The sequence below is a fragment of the Zonotrichia leucophrys genome, chromosome 3 (assembly GCF_028769735.1).
Source record: "Zonotrichia leucophrys gambelii isolate GWCS_2022_RI chromosome 3, RI_Zleu_2.0, whole genome shotgun sequence".
In the NCBI taxonomy this organism is placed as follows: domain Eukaryota; kingdom Metazoa; phylum Chordata; class Aves; order Passeriformes; family Passerellidae; genus Zonotrichia; species Zonotrichia leucophrys.
The window spans coordinates 91,486,766-91,507,477 of record NC_088172.1 but is presented as its reverse complement, the minus strand read 5'-3'; the positions used below and the strand labels follow the sequence as shown (position 1 = coordinate 91,507,477).

Sequence of the window (20,712 nt, the reverse complement as noted above, 5' to 3'; positions counted from 1 at the left end):
GATGTGAAGTTAAAAAATAAAGAAGAATTTTATACAGAACTGATAGCCAAAGGTGTTATATTATGTAGGCAGGACAACACATCTGGCAAGAAGTTTACTTTTCCAAAGTATGTACTGTACACATTGCAGGTGGATGCTGATGAATGGGAGGGGAAGGAAAATGGTAAAGGGAGAATGGACAAGGAAAGCAAATGAAGAGACAGCAAACTGGGATGCAAATGAATGCACTCACAGCTAATTGACTTGGTGTTTCTTAACCAAATTCCTTTCCTAATCAGAACAATAATAACAGGAAAAAATGATTCCCCCAAATTAGCAATTAATATTTAAATCAGCTCTAGAAGATTAACATTCACAGATGTATACTATGTAATTTGTACGTGAATGATATACATTTACTAGCAGTAAGATCTGATAGGCAAATGTAGCTTAGACAATCACATTTTATTATTGATATGAAAAGACTACATATCATTTGGCATATCAAGCATTTAAAAATTTTGCTATTCTCAAAGGCATTTCTAGAATTTTAGCTGTACAGTGTTTGGATATTTAACAATCATTCTGCTGACACACATTTGGAACTACTTGAATAAGAAGAAAAAATTATGAGTCTGAAAAAGCAAAAAAGTTAGAAGACAAAGTTCCTTTTTTGAAACAGTAATATTGACAAATATTCCCCATGCCAAAGCAGTTTCAAATATGATGCATTTCCTAATGAAGGTTGTATAAACATACAAAATTCACTACATATGTTTTTCAGAAGAAGCACATGATTATGGAGCACTTCATGTTCAGCTCTCCTCCCTGCTCTACTGTTCTGTCTTAGTGAGAATGTGAAAAAGGGTTTCTTGTACACAAAATGTGGAACTCATATAGCCAGAGACATAACTATTTGTGTGCCACATGTCACAATATCTTTTATCACATAACTTGATTAATGATCTTGTTAGTTTAGAGTTATAACTTCCCTCCCATATTACAAAAGCATAAAGGAAAAAGATTTGTGACAGGTAAATAGATAATTAAGACATAAAAATAATATAACACAGATTCCAGACCTGTCTATATATTTTAATACATAGCTGCTCCCTCACTCTGCTATTTTGAGGTAAAGGATGGTTTCAGTTTCCCTAAACAGTAATAGTAATAATAACAATAACAATAATTAACAATAATAATAGTAATCATCACCATCATCATCTCACAGAATCAGGGCCTTTTAATGTAATTTCTTTGTGTTGATAAACCCCAGGCTTTTTCTTTGAAGGACTTTTTTCAGGGTAGAAATTTAAATAAACCAAATTTACTTAACAAGGGCCCACATATTAAAAAAACTCCAGTGATTTTCTGTGTTAACATTTTAACACTACTGCTCCCATCACTGAATGGCTGTTCAGCACCACCAACTGAACACTGCAAGACCTTTTGATGACACTGTACCTGACAGGCATGTTTGTTCTTCCACTTGCTCAGCACACATGGAGTGTTCTGCATTAAGTCCTAAAGGACAACAGAAAACAGAGAATGGAGTTGGCAGCACACATTGTCACTATCGGTTAACAGACTTCTGATTTTCCAGTTAACAGATGAAAAATGCCACACAAAGATGCAGCTGTTTCAGAAGAGCCCACCAGACAAAAGCACATTTATCATCACTGGGAGAGTTGGATCTTCATGAAAATTAAAGCTGTTGAAAGAGGTTTGAAAACCAGATCAGATGTTGCTATGCTTGAACCTTTCTGAACCATACCTCCACCTCCTTGAGTGCATCTCGCAGTTTGTCCGCTCGCTTGGTTTTCAGGATCCAAGGATAATCTCGAGCTGTCAAATAAAAGTGAGGAAAAAAAAAATAAAGACGGTAGAGAAATGTGTATATGTAAGTGACTGTATACATACAAAGTGTGTGTGTGCAAACACACATTTATATGTGTCATTTTAAAAAAGTTCTATGAGTTGAACTTCCTTCCACAAATCCAAGATTTCTAGGAGTTGCCTTACATGTAGAACATACCTACAGCTGGAAGGAAATGACCATGGTTTCTATTGTCAAAGGGTCTGGTTTTGGAAGGCTCAATCATAGGAACAGTTGGCATGCTCTATCCACAATGACCATGATTTCCCCATGGCAATTGTATGGAAAGCTTACCCAGCTACTAGGCACTTGCAGTGAAAAAGTATCTGCTGTTCAGTATATTAACTCAGTTTCAAGTTTCAAGCATCCTAAATAGATTCCATTCTTCTGAACTAACATTTCATTGCCTAATTTCAAAAAGCAGGCACTAACATGTCTGCAAAATATATATGCATGAATATATGCATATATAGAAATATTAACTACAGGCAAATGTGAATGCCATAACTTATGGAGTCTAGTTATTTATAGGATTTTCTTGCAAATTTAGTCTGAAGAATCTGCCAAGTCAAGCAAAGAAAAAGCTGCATGACTGCTGAAGTCCTTTAACAAATTTATTAGTGTTCAGCACACTATTGTGAAAATCCTGGCCTAATACATTAATTTGAGCAACCAGGAGGCAAAGCTTCCTCTGGAGTTGCCAATAACTGGCTTGTTTCATGGCTGAGAATCAGGCTCTAATAACTTGTGAAATTTCTTCATTTAAAAGTGAGCAGTTTTCTACTCATAAGTGTACAATAAAACCATGAGAAACTAGAACACATTGTTTATAATCTATTCCTATTTAAAGGAAACCTGATGAAAAGTTCTGAGCTCCAAGCTGTCAGTTTGTATGCCAACTTCCAGACTGAATGACTTAGCAGTTGTGCTTAAACCTCCCTGCAAAAAGCAGCTTACAATAGAAGTGCTATACAGTGAAAAAATGAAGGATTTCAAACATCAACAAAAGAGGACACCAGCATACAACTTCTCTTTGTGTTTCATTGGACTGAAGCCAGCGTTTGTGGAACTGTTATGATAATATTAATTAGGCATGTAAGATCACATTTTCAATGGGTGCTTTCATAAATACTGGAATATTTATCCACATATGCAAAATGGGAAATTGCCTGTACAGATACCAAACTATCTGTACAAATCAACAGCTGTGAATAAAGTTTCCCAGCGCTCCTCTTTGCAAAATGTGCTGTGCAGGGTCCGTGCCAGGGGCACCCCTGCATTCCCAGGGACAAGGTGCAGCAGCTTGAGGTCCTGCTGCCCATCACACATGTAAAAGGCACCACTGGGGCTGCTGGTGACAAGGGTTATCTGGGCCTGTTCCTCCTTTCACACATGCAGCCCTGTGGGACACCACTACACTGAGCACACGTGGTGCAAACCTGTGAGGCTCCTCCCTGCCTAGAGCCCTCCCTCACCTGCCCACCTTCCCAGAGCTGCACTGATCCTGCCTGACACAGCATCCTCTGCAGCAGGTGTGGATTTGCCACATGGCTGCACCTTCACACCCATCCCCAGCGGGGCTTCAGCCTGCTCCAAACACACCTTGCAGTGATGGGAAGAACTAATCCTTCCAGAACACATTTTGCCTTCATATGCATGCACAATTCCATGGGAATTTTCATTTGGATAAGCTAACAGCACAGACATGGCTTTATGAAGTTATCTAAAATATCAATTTGATTTTTCAGAGTTGTCATGTAATAATGCTTGAGCATTAATATACACTCTGAGCAATGCAGGAGTTGTAAAACTTGAGCTAAAGAAAAGTTGTACTAACATAAACATCACTAACTGTCACAGTACTGCTGTGTGATAGCATGAACTGAAATTGCCTTTAACTAGGTGATGCAGGGACAGTGTAAATGTTTCAAAGCTAAAACCATTCTATGAAGGCAGCTGATTATTAGTCTGGAATGACTATTAGTTATTATTATTAGTCTATTTGGCTGCAAGTATTTTAGTTACAATTTCCAGTTTTAAGCCAGTTGGTGTTGCAAGGTCAGAGACAATTGGGAAAATGTTTATTGCTCATCTGTTAAGTAAATTTCATAAGGAAAAATCTGTGTTATTTTTGTGATTCCTTTTGACAATGGACTGGAAAAGCAATAAACGCTGCCATGCTTAGTGTCAGGAAAAAAAAAAATAGATTGCAAATATACCAGGAAGGAAAAATTACAAATTTTCAATTGTTTTGTGCTGTGTAGTTCTGTGATCATCAGTCTTAGATGACATGTGCAGAAAGTTACATTGGAAGCAGTCTGAGGTCATTTTAATGCTCTTCCGGGGGCACAACCAATCCAAATTTGCTATTTGATCTTACTGTAAGAAGAAACTCAGAAAATATCCTCACATTCTGCTAGCTTTTGCTTCTCTTCTAAGTAAGTGTATTTCATCTGTGATGCTAAAGGAAAGAGGATGAAAAGATGAATTAATCCTTACAACTGCTGTCAGCAAATATTAATATTAGCGAGAAGACCAGCACAGTTGGATAAAACACAGAAATTTCCAAACCACTCCAGGCAGCCCCGGTGCTTTCAGCGTGCAGGGCAGATGTGTTAGACTGGCAGTGCAAGCAAGGCTGGCACCGTTGGGCCGGCACGGCCGAGCCCCAGCCCCGCAGGCAGCAGCGCGGTCCGCCGGCTCCGTGGGTCCGTCAGCCCCCGGGGAACAGCGCTGGGACGGGCGGCAAGGGGGGAACCCCAGCCCCAGAGCCCCTCCGGCCCCTGGGGACACTCCGAGGTTCAGCAGGATTAACGACATCAAGGCAATGGATCGCCAGCCCCGGAATGGCCACTCCGGAGGGCAGGCAGAGATGCCCTCTGCTGGGACCCCGGCGGTCACCGGGCCGTGCCCTGGGCTCCACACAACACAAAATACCTTAAACCCCCTAAGAATTCAGAGTGTAAAATCCCACCCGGGTTTTTAGTTACATAACGGTTGGGCCTATGTGATTTTCTCCCCCCCTTCTGTGATTTAAAAAGTTTTTTAATATTCCTACATAAGTTTGGAGAGAGAAACTCTTTCTGCGTTTCCTTATTCCATAGAAATACAGAGGTATATACTAGCAAGAAATTTGAAGCTGCATTTTTAAGAGCAAGCAGTTGGTGTCAAACACTGAACATCCTGAAGTTTTGCTCAGTTTTAGTATTTATATTTTACCTGGCTGTTTCTTGTCACAGTACTGGTGGATCCCAATGTCTTCATCTGTACAATTAAATGTAGATACATTAAATTATTACTAGAAACAGAATTAACTACTAGAAACAGAACACAACTTAGAAAGCAAGGTTCAGCACCTCAATTTTTGCCTGCTAAAGCAATGTTTGGTGTTAAAATGAATACCATTGGGATTTTCAAGAACCAGCAAAGGCACGAAGAAGGATGTGACAAGCCTTTCCATTTATTTGGAGCTGTCATTTCCCTTACATACACTTTGATTCCCTTCCAGCTGCACACATGGAAAAGTATTTTTTACCACCTTCCTAATTAGCATATTTTGTGTTCTTTCACAAGGAAAAGTAAGGATCATGGTGAAAAATGTATCTTGGAATAACTTTAAAATGTTTTTTGATGACTGACACAGCTGAGCTAAAGACAAGACGTTGGAGTTGTTCTCTAAGATTCATGAACTCATAAAGCTGCTCTTTCAAAGGATCCAATATTCTCAATTTACAGGTATTATCATCTAGTTGGTTCCTGTGGCACAGAAATCTGGATATTTCAGCTGCATAGGGGCTGCAACCCCACCAGCCAGTTCCTGATGAGGCTGACAGGTGAACACTTAGGGGTGCCATGGCAAGCTCCATTGGGCATGTCTAAGTACAGCATTATGTTGCATTGTTTTAAAATAATTAATTTTTCACTGCATCTGTGTCCTCCTAAAGTCAGCCAGGCATATTCCATGGGGAGAAATTCATTATGTGAAAAAAAGTTAGGAAGGCACTGAAAAGGCAGGCAGGATTTAAACCAGGACATCATCCTCCCTTCTGCCTCAGAATTTTTGAATGAGGCACCTAGGCAATGAATAAATGGAAGCAAAAAGGTCAAAAGTGAAAAACAGGCATGGTACTCCACAGCAGAGCTTTAATTACAATAAATCACAACTGCGTTTTCACTTAAACCATCAGATTTTTCTATGAAATACAGCTCTTGAGTTTTGGATGTTATTGCTGTCATAGAAGAGTTCTCACACAAAGATGGGATGTCAAGGCACACTGAGTCAATATCTGAGTAATAACATTCAGCTGAATATCAGTTGATTATTCAAAATAATATTTTGATAAAATTATTGTACAGTACAACTGGCATGATGTGTCATAAATAATTTTTGATATTGCCCACTTTTAAACTAGTGGGTTTTATAATAATTATACTTTAGGAATTTTAGCAAGGCAAGATGAATAAAGGTAATGTACACATGGCTAGGATTTAGTCATATGTGTTTTGGAACAATCAATTAATAAGAGAAATGTATCCTTGTAAGCATGAAATATCAAGGAATCATGCAAAATACCCAAAATATGCAGTAATCTGTTATTTTCATATTGAGTACAAATCACAATGCCTCTGCAGTGCACTTGAACATTCACCCAAACTAGTCATTAAACTGAAGCTCACAGTCAAGTAAGTCACAGCTTCCCAAGAAGGGAAATACATCCAATCAAATATATTCTTAATATTTTTTACTTGAAAGGATGCTCCAGTTCCATCACAAGAAAAGCAAAGAAGTTGACCAAATTCAAACTCTGTATTGCTGCTAATTTTCTTTCTCCTAAGTATAAAAAAACCTTCATTTGGGTATTCAGAATTTTATATTAGTTTAATATCCATCAACAAGCTTTGATGATTTGTTTTGGTAACAGATAACAGCTTACCTCTAATATGTAAGTTGGTCTTCAAAGACCACAGAAACATCTCAGTCAGGCAGAAGGACATCTGGCAATATATGGAGCCTTAGCACTAGCAAAAGAAGGAAAAGAACTGCATGAGCCAATTTTTTACCCTTCATCACCACTGAAATGGCAATTATTTTGGAGCCTAAGTGCTGGAAGAACCTAGCACTGATGATATTTTGTTACATGTAAGCTGTAGATTTAAACTGCAATTAAAATAAAAAATGCTTGGGAAAGAATCTGTAAGTAACATAATACACTCGTACACATCAAACACAGAGAGAAAACAATTTTTAAATGTACAACTGCTCTCACTAAAACAAATAACTTTGTGCTTGATGCTTCTAATATACATATTATCATCTACTCTTCCTGTATGGTTATTACCTTCACATATGCAAAACTGAATCCACTACTTAAATATGTAGATTTAGATATGAGAATTTGACCTTAAGGCCAAATTTTTAAAATTCTGTACATTGGGAAGTGTCAATATATTAAAGAAACAGTTTTGAACACAGTATTTGCAGGCATTAGTTTTAGTGTCAAAACAAATGATGTCTTTCTAAATGAAGACACCCCAAATCATTTATATCAATTAGAACTGGCAAAACAACAAATGTGAAGCATATAGAATATGTGTTGAAGTATTATGTACATTGTTATTAAATGCCTGCAAAGGTTTTTTTGAACAGTCCCTCTGAATGCTTCCAGTGGAAGAAATGTTGTGTTTCAAAGGAGCATTGGGGATTTTCCTAGACACAGTAACCAGCAGATTCACCTGAGTGATTTCCTGCAGTGCTGTAGTCTTAAATGGGCCACCAGTCCAACTATTTTCACTGCATCTGCTAAACCTGGGCACCCACTGAAAGCTGGACTGAGCAGAGGTGTTCACACAATGCAGCAACCACTGCTAGTATGGTACTATATATTTTTTAAGTAGCATCCTTGGTTCCCATGAGTGCCCTTTAGATAATGAATCAATTTAGATAATAATTGCAAAATTTTTATCACACAGAGTATCAGACCTTTATGTCAAAAGTGCTATGATGTGCAAGGATCTCAGGTAGCACCAAGGAAGCTGCGGGACCTTGAGGTATTATCACACAAGCTAAAATTTATGTTTGAAGAACTGCCTAATCCACTGAAATAGCACCAAGTGGAAATAGCATTTTCTTTCCACTGATCCCCAAATGTACAAAAAGTCTTGCTGACTTAGTAAATCCTACAGTTCTGTCAAAAAACTCCACAAAAACAAACCAGCCAAAACAAACAAAAAAAGCTCACAACACACACCACACACCTAGTAAAAGAATATACTTTCATCTTAGGTGAGAATGAGGTTTGGAAAAAAATAGAGGATTAGGAGCATGGTGGTCTGTTGAACATGAGAACCATTTTTGGTATAAATATAGATGAGGGCAGCCCCTCCTTTACCATGTGGACTAAAGTAAAATGACAATATAATACAATAATACGAAAGTACAATATAATTTTATCTGTTTTCTCATTTTTAACTTACTTACTTATGTTAGCAAGTGAAACAAGACTTGCATTCTACAGGGCCCTCAGATCCTAGATTGGAATCTCTCACTAATAGGAAGTCATCATTTTGAGTGAGCTCCTCAAAATCCTGTTATGACCTGACTAAAACAAAACTCACACACCATCAAGTGGTAGATGATCTGTTCAGCAGGAGAGAAGGTACATCTGCCCCAAAGCAGGGTGTGCTGGGGTGATCCTGGCTGGACACCAAAGCTGCTCTCTCTGCTCTGCTCAACAGGACAGGAGGGAGAAAATAGAATTAAAGGGAAGTGAGATAAGGGCAGGGAGAGATCACTGACTGTCTGTCACCATGGGCAAATCAGACTTGACTCAGGAAAATCAGTTTAATTTAATACCAAACAAGATAATGAGAAATAAAATAAAATCTTCCCCCTACTACCAAAATCTTACTGCACAAACCCAAAATAACAAGGTAAGACTAGAAGATTTTGGCATGACAATTTAACATAAACAGCCCAGATTATTCCAAAGCTCTTTATGTAGGCTCCATAGACACTTCAAGTTGTGTCCTCCTATTGAATATAAAGCCATCCCATAATGCTTTAATGCTGCTGAGTGCTTTCCCACCTGACAGGTCAGAAAAGAATTTCAAGTCCTTGTTTTTTGTTGTCAGACACAGAGAGGGAACTTGCCAAAAAGCAGAAGCAAGTTTTCAAATGGACACTAAATACTCAGTGTCCAAGATGCATACTTTTAAGAAATTTGTCCTCAAAAATGTGAAAAAAAGAAATTTTGTAAAAAAAAGTTTAAAACCCAGACTTCTAAAGAACACCCTTTCACAATGAATAATGAAGAGGAAGCAAAATTCTCCTTGTACCTAAAAAGGGAGAAGAGATTTGTCAATTATCAGAATTTTGAGAGTTTAGATTTTTTCTTCTCCCTTTCCTTGAACTCTGAACGCTCACTAAACAGCTAATTATTGGAATGTTTGTTACTGTTGTGCCAGTGAAAATGGACAACTGCCCAAAAATACAGTTCCAATGTAACAGACTCTAATCTGAAATACTTTCTGATTAGTTACATTCTACAGTAAAAATAAAACAAATATAGAAAATTTGCTTCTGTATCAAAATATGGCATTTTCAAGTTTGAGCACTTTTTTCAGAGGAATTATTCTTTCTTGTTCCCTTTGAAGGAATACATGCCAGCTTTCAGAGTTATGCAACAATATCTCACCATTTCCCACATCATTAAACTCCAGCACAATGGGGATGAGGATGATGACGACAAAGTGATCTTTTTGTATTTGAAAAATGCCTCTCAGAATGTACAATATTCCTTTTACTCCATGAGCTGGGCCCTGCTATTGCAAAGAAGGTAGGTGTGACAGTATAGAAAAATTCCTCCCATTGAGCTTTAAGCACTCTATCCCTCCCCCTTTAAAATTGATTAGAATTTAGAAAAAATTGGTTGAAATAACTCTCCTGTTAAGGTAAAACTGGAATTCAGCCTAACAGCTGGTTCCTTTTCTGGCTCACACAACATTTACTGTCTGCTTTCACAATGCCACCACAAACAACAGGGATATTTTAGTGGTTGCAAAAGCTTACTGACAAATGGAGATGTTTTGCAATGGTCAGCTTGTGCCAGTATCTGTGTGAGGATTGTTTTGTTTAAAAAAAATCTTCAGTTTGGTAACTATTCACGCAGAAAATAATTGCCCTGCCACTTTATAACATGAACAAATGCTAAAATTGATATCAAGAGTCCTCTCTCTGACACCTCCAATATAGGTTCTGTCATGACAAATAATTAGAAACTATGCACTGCATGAGTGATCCAGGGCACTGGTGCTGCATTTGCTCTTTCCACAGTCACCTGGGAGAGTGGGGTACTTGTGAAAGGCAGTGCTCAGTTCCCAAGGTGAGTGCATCCTCTGAAAACATACTAGGAGCAGCCTAGTGATGCCTCAGGTTTTAGCTTTTCTATTTTTCAGATCTGTATTGCTTTAGCATGTGGGTCTGGGCTTCATATTAGGGGATGGTAAGGTCTCTTCACAGAGCGGGGAGACAAAACCATTCCTTCTCTAGCTGGGGACCCAAGGACAGGCGATCCAGATCTCAGGCCCAAGAGCATAAACAATGATGGATTGAAGAGAGAAAACAAGAACGATGTGACTTCATGGGCTAAAGCTGTAACTGGACAATTAGCTCCAATATGCTAATGGACCAGAACCAGTGTGAGACGCTGTGACCGGCTGGGCATTTTGTGACCATTTTGGGTTCATCGGGGGTGTAGCCCTGGCTGGGCTCTTGTACTGCCCAAGGTGTATCCATTGAGGCCTTCTAATAAATCCCTGCTTTATTCTTTAGCTCCATGTAGTCTCTGTTCTAGGTCAACCTCCACAAGGCATCCCTAGAGAACAGGAGATGCTGACTACAAGAGACCATCTGAATTTGGCAGTTCATGTGCCAGAAGCATGGCTCAGTGTGACAACACTATCTGAAGTGTCCCCGGAATAGTAAACCTTGTAGCTGCCACGATACAGGGCAGCCTGTGATGACCATCTGCCTATTCCATTGAAGGTGGGCCCAGGAATGTACTCCCAGAAAGTCAGCATTCCTAGTGAAAGAGCAGCAAAGAAGGGAGATCCCCCCTTTGATTGATGATGTTTGGGGCACACTCCAAAGAGTGGAGGCAAGACAAAATACAAAGTCAGCTGGGAGCAGGTCCCTCTATGCCATGGCAAAGTCACAAAACTGCTGCAATGGCATCCATACATGTACTAGATGAGGTGCTCTGGATATGGGGTTGGGCAGAGGTTATAGGACAAAATGCCCAAATAAAAGAAAACACTACAGAATCCATTTTCACTACTTATATGTAATCAGATTTTCTTTGGCAAATAATACAATATCAGGAATTATTTTATAAAAATTGTCACAAGCTACCCTTTTGTGTTCTCCTACTCCATGGAAACAATCACAGAATATCCTGAGTTGGGAGGGACCCACAAGGAACATTGAAACCCAACTCCCGGCCCTGCATGATTCTTGAACTCTGGCTGGCCTGTTCCAGTGACCAATCACCCTCTGGGTGAAAAACTTTGTCCTCATATCCAACACAAACCTCCCCTGACACACCTTCAGGCCATTCCCTCAAGTCCTGTCACCACAGAGAAGAAATCAGGTCCTGCCCCTCTTCTTCCCCCCATGAGGATGTTGAAGACTCCACTGAGGTTCCCCCTCAGTCTCCTCCAGGCTGGACAGACAAAGTGATCTCAGCCACTCCTCACAGCTTCCCCTCCAGACCCTTCACCTTCCTTGTGGCCTCCCTTGGATACTCACTAATGGCTTAATGTCTTTTTTTATACCATGGCACCCAAAGCTGCCCCCAGCGCTCGAGGTGAGGCTGCCCCAGAGCAGAGCAGAGCAGGACAATCCCCTCCCTTGCCTGGCTGGGGCTGCTGTCCCTGATGTTCCCCAGGACACAGGTCACCCTCCTGGCTGCCAGGGCACTGCTGGCTCATGTTCACCTTGCCATGGACCAGGATCCCCAGGTCCCTTTCCATGGCTCTGCTCTCCAGCCTCTCATTCCCCAGGCTGTACATCCAGGGCTGCCCCATCCCAGGTGCACAATCCAGATTGCTTTCATCTTCCAAGGGTCTAATTTTTTCAGAGAAATGGAAAATGTAATAAGTGCAATGAACTCTAATTAATAAAAATACATATTTTTTCATTTGATTTTGGATTGATTACACAATAGTTCTACTAGCTATAGATGCCAGAGCAGATTACCCTCAGTTACTTCTGTCCCACTTCCTCCACCTTGCAAAGGTTAACATCCAATCTCTGGCACTGCTACAGCTCACTCACAATGGCTAATTTTTAACTTGGATACCTAATGTTCAACAAACAAGGTAAGTCATCAAGTCATCCTACAAAATTCTATTTCTGTGAAATAATATTTGGAGTAGAAATCACTGCCAGTTTTTTCTTCCTCTTCGTGACCAATTTGTCCTTCACCAAGGAGAGAAACTCCCTGCAGCACAAATATGATTCAAAAATGTACTATTTGACTCTGGAAGTTAAAGTTCAGACTGAACTACCTGCATCAGATCAGTAGCTACTTGATCTATGCTTTATGTGGATACAACAATTTCTTTGTGTAAAACACATAAAATAAAATTTTAGACATACTATCTTTTACATTTTTAGCTACATCAACTTAAAATTTAGTGTAATTATTCATTTAAAAATAGACCAGTTAAATTTTTTCTCTATCATGTTCTCACAGATAAAAAAATGCAAAATATTCTCCCAATCTTACAAGACAGACTTCATCCTTTTATAGCTGTATGAAGCCACAACTGTTTGATATATTATAAAACACATACTGAAATGAAGTTAGTAAAATCATGAGAATTTGTAAAACTTAATTTTGTAGTCTGGCATTAAATAGAAACAATCCAGATTCTTCCTTCACAGCTACAAGCCTTTACTTTACTTTTTGACCAAGTCAGCAGCACAGCAATTACAAGAAAATGCTTAATTTATACACATATATTGATAGTTTTAATTTGGTTTCTTAAGAAAGATGCTTAAGAAGGTTACTTATGTCTATGTGTCTGTCTAAACTTTTCAAGTTTTTAATCCATTGATCTAAATTAGCTAGGAGTAATCTGATTTGTTTTCTCACAAAGAAATTGTCAAAAACATGTAATTCCTGAAACTGCTGACCCAATCTGCATGTGGGCACAAGGAAAGTCTCTGTGCACCAGAACTGAGGAACACACAGGGATAGCCCAGGCTGTGATTGCTTTTCTGTAGATCCATCCCAGCTGGGGAATGGAGCTGCGTGCCCAGCTGGATGATCCAGCAAAGCTCTCATCTCTGACACTGGCCCACGTGCTTAGAGCAGAGCATGAGATGGGCACATGTGAACAGTTCCTTGCCCCTGGGTGGAAATTTACTAACTACAGGAGTCCAATCAGGTTGTAAGGCTCCATGGCCCCATTGGTAAGATCAGCTTGGAATTTTTGGTCACCCCACTTTTAAATTTCACAAATGTTTGGATGTAAGACACTGTGGAAAGAGCACAGAGTGACACAATTTTAGCTAGGTTAGAAGTTAAACTTGTGCAAAGGTGGCACTCTGATCTACCCTCCTTTGGGCTTCAGGGACAGTAATTCTGTCCCCATGCAGGAAATAAGCTATTGGGACTGCAGTCTTAAATGTTTCATGCATTTAATTGCACAAGCTTGGGTTTATTTTCTGGTAAGTAGAGGTTCCAGTATCCATCTTTCACATTGCAGTGGCAAAGTCTGAGATGTGTGTACCATCACTGCAACTCTGCAGTGCCTTGCAAACTGCACCTGGGTTGGAGTTCCATTTCCAGTGAGACTGTGGTTAAGCACAACAGTGAATGCTGGTCTGTCACTCCTGATCAGATCAAAACCACCATGGCTACGCAAAGCAAAAGCCTGACCCGATCAACAAATACAAGTTTGAATCAAGTGGGCTATTAATACATTCTGTAATGGCAAGCTGGCTTTGGTAGTCCCCACTCTTGTATTGTGTTGGCTCCCTGGTATCTCTGCTCCCACTGCACCTTCCCCTGCACAAGCAGGCTTGGGCTTCTCTTCCTCTTCCTCCTTTTCTCTTAGATGCCTGCTGAGGTCCAACCCCTCACCTGCAGTTATTTCTTTCTGAGCCTAGGCCAGTCCCTTCTCACAGTTACTGCTCCTGGCACTGAAAACCCCTGTCCGGGATGCTGGCTATCTTCAGCAGCACAGGGGGCTTCATTCTCATATTCATTTACTGCTCCTTTAAATCCCTTTTCCACTGAGAAAACAACTGTAGATTTTGTAGTATAAAAGAAAGTCAGAATCCTGTCACTAAGACCAACCCCTGATTTCAAGAAGTAGAGCAACAGGCATGCTTCTGTAAATCTATTCAGTTCATAATAATTCATATTAAGAATATTTTCAACAAACACAAATAGAAAGCTGATTAATTATCATACATGTGAATCTCAAGGCAAATATTTACTGGTGCTACTTTTTTTCTCTTCAGACTCTAATGATTCTGAATATTTTTGCCAAACACATGAATGAAGCAAATTCTTTTGATTATTATAACTTCCTCAATCTAAATAGGAAAACTATTTTGCAGATGGGTGAACAACACACAGGAGCACCCTGTATCAAAATACACACTGAAACTTCTATTGTAAGAAAGGCCTAAATATGGCTTGCAGAATAATCATGGAAAGGAAATACATTATCTGATAACTCAAGAATTCTGGCATGAAAATTATACATTGCAAATTTATTCCCATATGCTGCAAAGTTGTATCAAGTTCCATTCAGTTATTTTTTGTGAAGTTTGTTTTATTGTTTTGGGAATCTGAAAATAATCCTCTTTTTTACAATATCAGTTCTATTTACTGAATTTTCATTCTTTAATATTTTTGCATATTTAACTATGAAATACACATATAGCTCCTTAAGAACATTATTTTACACAAAGTAAGAACACTGAAAATCTGTAAATGCCTTAAAAACTGTTCTGTAAAACAGAACAAACGTTTTATCTCCAGCTGATATCAATTATTTCTTGCACAATTAATTGGGAAAAAGGCACATTGGCCATTATACAGAATAGGAATTGTTGGCTTAGACAGCTGTCCAGTCTGTCCTCTGAGCTCTGAATCAAAAACTCTGTCTACCAGATAGAGGGTGCTGAAGTTCAAGGACACGTGCAAAAATACTACAGAAAATCCATATGGGGTAACTTGTTGCCACCAAATTGATTGTTCATGTGTCAAAACCAAGGCCTGGTTTTTGCTGAGTTATCACTCAAGCAGAAGATGACAGGATCAGGAACTGAATTCTGCCACACTGCTGTGGCTCCTGCCTTCAGAAACACACTTCCAATCCACATTATTGGTCCTCTCTTTCGAAAGACAGCTATTGATTAACTGAATAGATAATAAGATTAACAACGGTGAAGCAGAATTAATTTGAGGGAGGTAATGCCATTTGTCAAGAAGACACTTAAGTTTATGTATCAGCCACACCTCTGACAACCTTAATGAAGCTAAGAACCGTTCTCCAATTGATACTGCAGGCAAGTATTACAATCTGTAACAACTCTCAGACAGAGTGGGTGTGAAAAGTTAAGAAGGTCACAGAAAATAGATATAATTGACCTGGGTTTTTACTTCACAGAGTGAAAAGTTCATATACACATTTTGATAAAGACCCTGAAGGCCTTTATATAAACCAGATAGTAGATAAGTGATCCAAACTACAGATATCCAGTGCTGACACAACATAAGGCAATTACAGAAGTACTAAATGTCAAGCTGCTTTACGACATTCTTTTAGATAGTGATTGCTGTTGTAAATAACCCAATTTTTCAATACTAAAGGTCAGTAGGTCATAAAATTTTGTAGCAGTGTTTTCTTATCACCAAAGGAGAAGAAAACAAAATCTCTCTTTTTTTAAGCTAAGCGAAAAGAAGGTGGAAGGGCCTACAAATAATCCAAGCACAGGAAAAGTCCTTGCTCCACTGCCCTATCATTATTGCAATTCCTGTTTGCAAGGAAGTTTATATTGGTCTTTAAACTTAGAACACTAGTTCTCATGAAAAGGAATGATGTAAATGTGTGGGTCTACAGCAGTGCTGCAGACAGCAGATGTACATTGTTTCTTTCCATTTTCCTCTATGCATTGGCAACCTAGTTCATCAGCTGCCTTGCGGCATGGGTTGCTAGGAAATAAACAGTGATCAGAACAACAACTAAGTCCAAAGCAATGGGTTAAACCACAGTTTAGTCTGAATTTTAAATATATTTGCACGTAAGCAAATAAGAGTGTTCTATATTTTTATGCAGTATTTCAGATTCAGCTATTGCACAACTAACTAGACCTGTACAGATGTCAGGTAAAGAGCAGCACTCAAAAATACAGAACAAACAACTATTTTGTTTTCCATTTATGAGCTGTACCAACTAATTTCTTGCTGAACTGTACAGCTTTGGCCTTTAACATTTTATATTCTGCATGTTCACAGAGTATGTGCTTCAATAATTTTCAAAAGAATATTGGTAAACACATTGATTTCATTTATAAATCTTGCAAATTTGCAAGCTGCCTTTAAAAAATAGAAATCTATTTCTGAGTGTATTGTATGAGTTGAATAAATTTACTAGAGCAAACAGATTACTTTTAGATCTACAACATCTTTAGATATTGTTTTTTGCATTCCTTTTTAGAATGTTTTCACATTTAAATAATTTCCAGTAGCTTTTTTATGTTGACCTATTTTGTTTAGATGCAGGCAATAAATTAGGCAAGCAATAAATTAAGCTTCACTAATATTTGAAAATCACCTTTGAATAGCCTTTTGCAAGGCTCATTGAGATTCTTGTTTGTGAGCATTTATTTTTAATTTTTTTTTCTGCTATACTTGAATTCTAGTTAATCCAGTGAGACTTGTATCTTGGTTTCTTCAATGTAATGTTTAAAAAAACTACAATGCCTGTGTGTCAGACTTCCTTTTAAGGAAGATTTGATTGCAAACACAAACAAAAAGCTTTTCTTCTTTTGTACTCCTTTATGATCTTCAAAGAAGTTTCTATGAAAAGGACTGTATTTTTTCAATTTTAAGCCATACTCACCTTTGCAGTTAGGAAAAAAAATGAAAATTTCATGTTACAATAATTAATTCCTGATTGTAATGTTACAGTATAGTTTATGTTGTGTTCTAATTACGCAGATATGCAAAAGGGAAAATAACTTTGAAGAAAAAATGCATTTGTTTAAACATTTTCATAATTACAATGAAACTGTTGAGCAGTGGGTTGTATATAAAGTAAAATATACACAGATTTTAATACTGAGCTATAAACTCTTCTACCACTCTTGAGAAAACCACAGCAGTAAAATAATCAGTCTGCAAGTACAGCTAATTTCAGAAAACAACCTCATTAAAAATGCAAACAAGATAGGCCCAAATTGGTCAAAAAGCTCAGATCAGCTTCATTCTATCTCTTATGGGAGCCAAGTAAGACCAGCTGTCAGTCAGATCCCTGCAGTTGCCTTTGCCCACTACTTAAAACAGGTTTTGGTCTCAAAGCTCTCCTACAACATAATGGCAATAGATTTACTAACTTCCAGCACCATTCCTATACATTTGAGTACCTATAGTAAAGAGAAATCAAGTTTTAATATCTGCAAAGATATCACACAGATAATGGATAGCATCCAACACTTTCAAGGAAAACTTTCCTCTTGCTAATAATACTATCACCATGGGATAAATACTGTTAGGTGTCACTTTTTTGTGACATTAACTTCATCTGCCTGAAACAGCAGAACATTAGAGTAGCTTTAATTGATATTCTAGATATTGATACTGTTGGAGAGGCAATTTCAATGACCAGCCCCAGTTTCATGTATGCAAGAGCTCTAAATTCTGGCTGGTATGAACCAGTAGTTCATCTTAGCTTCTGTAAAATTATGTAGTAGTGGAAGTCATAGGTATTATGTATTACATGAAAATTAAAATGCAAAATGGATTTTTAGGAAGTTCTTAATACTTCAGAAACAACCAGCTAGAGTGCAGCATCTTCCCAACACAGTCAAATTATGGAGAGAAATGTGAAAGGTTCCCCCTGTATTTTCAGATAATACTGGTGATATGTTCTCTGGCTTCAGGCTTATTGTCTTACTAATTCAGCTGTTTATTGAGGGTGGTTTTCAGTGGACAGACTTGAAGGAGACGAGATACACAGAAATTAAAAATGCGCCTCTCTTAACTATCTTTAGTCACGAGTAAGAGTGTCCGGTATATTTGTTCATCTATCCTTTTTTTTCATTACAATGCTTATTTGCTTTACTCCTATCATCAAGTAATGGATTTATGGTACTTATTGGAAAAAACATATGAAGCAGCTCTTGTTAATTCAAGAAATATTTACTGAAGGAATCAATCCTGTTAAAATTATAAAGCATAATACCAGAAGGTGTAATTAGCTTACAAAAGTATAAGATTATGTAAACTCCATTTTCAATTAATCAGTCATTGTTACCTGGCTCTAATTTTAAAATACCAGTTGTGAACTCAACCAGTGATTTACAACAGCTACTCAAATATGCTACCAGCAGAAAAATCCATGTAGCTCATTTTCAAAGAGTTTCTAATTTAAAATTGCATCCTGTTATCATTCAGCTCAGAAGAAAAACTACTACTGGGTCAACTGGTCCAAGCTCCTCGTGAGAGGAGTGTGCACACCAATACTTTGTTCCAAGGTACAATCCTATTGTGATTTGCACGAGGATAGTGCCAAACACATCAGATTGGGGCTGAAGTTTGCTGGGCAAACATTACAAACTGTTGCATTACAAATTTCCTTAATATCTTCTTATATTATTTTCATAAGTCTCATCTAAAAACGTTTTTGAAAAATCTATCAACAACTACCTTTAAAATTACACAATATAACCTTCAATGCCCAATACCTTCAAAGGACTCACATGCTTCCATTTACCTATGTGTTTATTCAGAAGGTCCAAATTTTGTATAGAAAGAACAGGATATCCAATATCCAGTAATTCACAGTATCCAAAAATTCAGTCCATGCTAAAGAAAGATGTTTTACTTTTGCCTAGGTTTCACTCTCAAGTTGAAAAAAAAATTATGTGAGTCAGAATTAGACAGTACAGGCACTAAAGCAATAACGTACACCTTTTAACAGATAAAAAGAACATTAATGAGTATCACATAATCTCTTGGAAGAATTAGAATTAAATTAGTTATACAACAATGTATGTCAGCTTCACAATGCACACCCACTGATGCTGAAATTCACATTACTTAAATATATATGCAAATACTAAATTCCCAAGTTGTTAGTGAATGTGACGTCAGGAAGATTCACCCATTTTAATTCCATGTGTACTTGCAATGTAAACATTACCTTTTGAGAAGAAAGGTCCTCACAATCTCAGAAAAGATACTGTGCTCTACATGTAAAACTGGAGACAGCAGTACCCACAGCCCTCTGTGCAAATATGCTACTATGAGCATATCAGCATATACTGGTGCAATAAAGATGTGGACACTCCTGACTGAAGGGACATTTGGCTACCCTTTTTAAGGCTTAGGAAGCTATATGGCTCCTAAAGAAGCTCCTGAAGAAGGCTTGATCCCTTTCCTTTCCAAGCTCTGCGCCAGTTCCTCCAGCTGTGTGCCAACATTTTAGTCGAGATGGTCTTTGGAAGTTTGGGCAGCTTTCAAAAGCTGTTGGATATCAGAAATCCTTACCTTGAATCAGAAAATTAGTGCAAAGATATATCAGCTTCTCCAGGAAGAGTATTTTCAGAATCACCATCTCCATGGGCTGGCTTTAACAAAGACTTGCAGGTGGCAGATTTCTTTGCTGAGTGCTCGTGACCATTCCTGGGTATAGAACTGAGATGTAATGCTTTGTGCTGTGTTCCACTTTTGAATTTTAATGGCTTTTATTCAATCAGTCTTAGGAGCGGATTCCATAACAGCAGAATTTTCTCTTGGAAATCTTTTTATTTCCATTCTCCTTCACTAACCTTGCACCAATGTCCTGGGTCAGAAGTGCAGGCTTTAAATTTGTATTCCTAGGACAAACGGCTATAAATCTGGTTCCCTACTCTGCTGCCTGCACATTCTTACAGCAGAGACACAGCATTTTTAAGTTTGCTACTGAATGAGGAATCATGATGATTTAGAGAAAAAAAAAAAAACCCAGCTGTATTGCACTGAGAGTTTTATTTTTAAATCTTTACTAGAAATGGCAGAAATTTGCAAACTGCATCTATTTTACTATTCTTGCTGCAAATATATGCAGTGGAGTTATAATGAATGAATGTATTTCTAAACAAGGCAGTAATAATGTGGCAAGTGCTATAATGTACAGATGCTCATCTCTGTCATTAATTAGGTAAGAGACAGCCCATTTTTCACTTGCATGGGGTCCATGTATATTTTCTTTCATTTTTACAGTAACAATTATGAAATGTAATAATTTTGCTGTTTTGAATCATTCCACCTTCTCTCAATCACCTTTAGTTATCAGCATCTTAATCCACTGAATTCCAAGAATAGTAGTCCAGGAAGGAATGCATATTAAAAAAGAAAATGGATAATTCTAGGAAACATAAAATGATTCCTTGTTAATCTACAAATACTTAAAGTTAAGTAAATTTGGTTTCAAGGAAAGAGAGCTCCTTGGTGCAGAAGCACCCTCTAATGGCTGGCTCCTGACTGCTCTGAATCACAACTGGAAGAGCAATTTAATAGCTCCCCTAAAAAGCAAGGGAAACTGCTAAGACAAAAAAAAAAAAAAAAATATAT

At 38.1% G+C, this 20,712-nt stretch overlaps 1 protein-coding gene across 5 annotated transcripts in view; it reads right to left on the bottom strand.

Annotated features, from left to right (window-relative positions):
• Positions 1–20,712, bottom strand: part of WDPCP (WD repeat containing planar cell polarity effector) — a 147,637-nt gene that overhangs the window by 95,624 nt on the left and 31,301 nt on the right. The window contains exons 1-6 of one of the 5 annotated variants that reach the window (XM_064709249.1): positions 8,475–8,581; positions 6,790–6,874; positions 5,075–5,119; positions 4,266–4,316; positions 1,754–1,824; positions 1,444–1,503 (exon numbers count right to left, since the gene is read on the bottom strand). In XM_064709249.1, the coding sequence (XP_064565319.1) occupies positions 1,444–1,503; positions 1,754–1,824; positions 4,266–4,316; positions 5,075–5,119; positions 6,790–6,850 (288 nt within the window). In that variant the 5' untranslated portion in view covers positions 6,851–6,874; positions 8,475–8,581. Of the gene's footprint in view, positions 1–1,443; positions 1,504–1,753; positions 1,825–4,265; positions 4,317–5,074; positions 5,120–6,789; positions 6,875–8,474; positions 8,582–20,712 lie in introns of those variants that run through there. The other 4 variants (XM_064709248.1, XM_064709250.1, XM_064709252.1 and 1 more) reach the window with 4 other exon arrangements.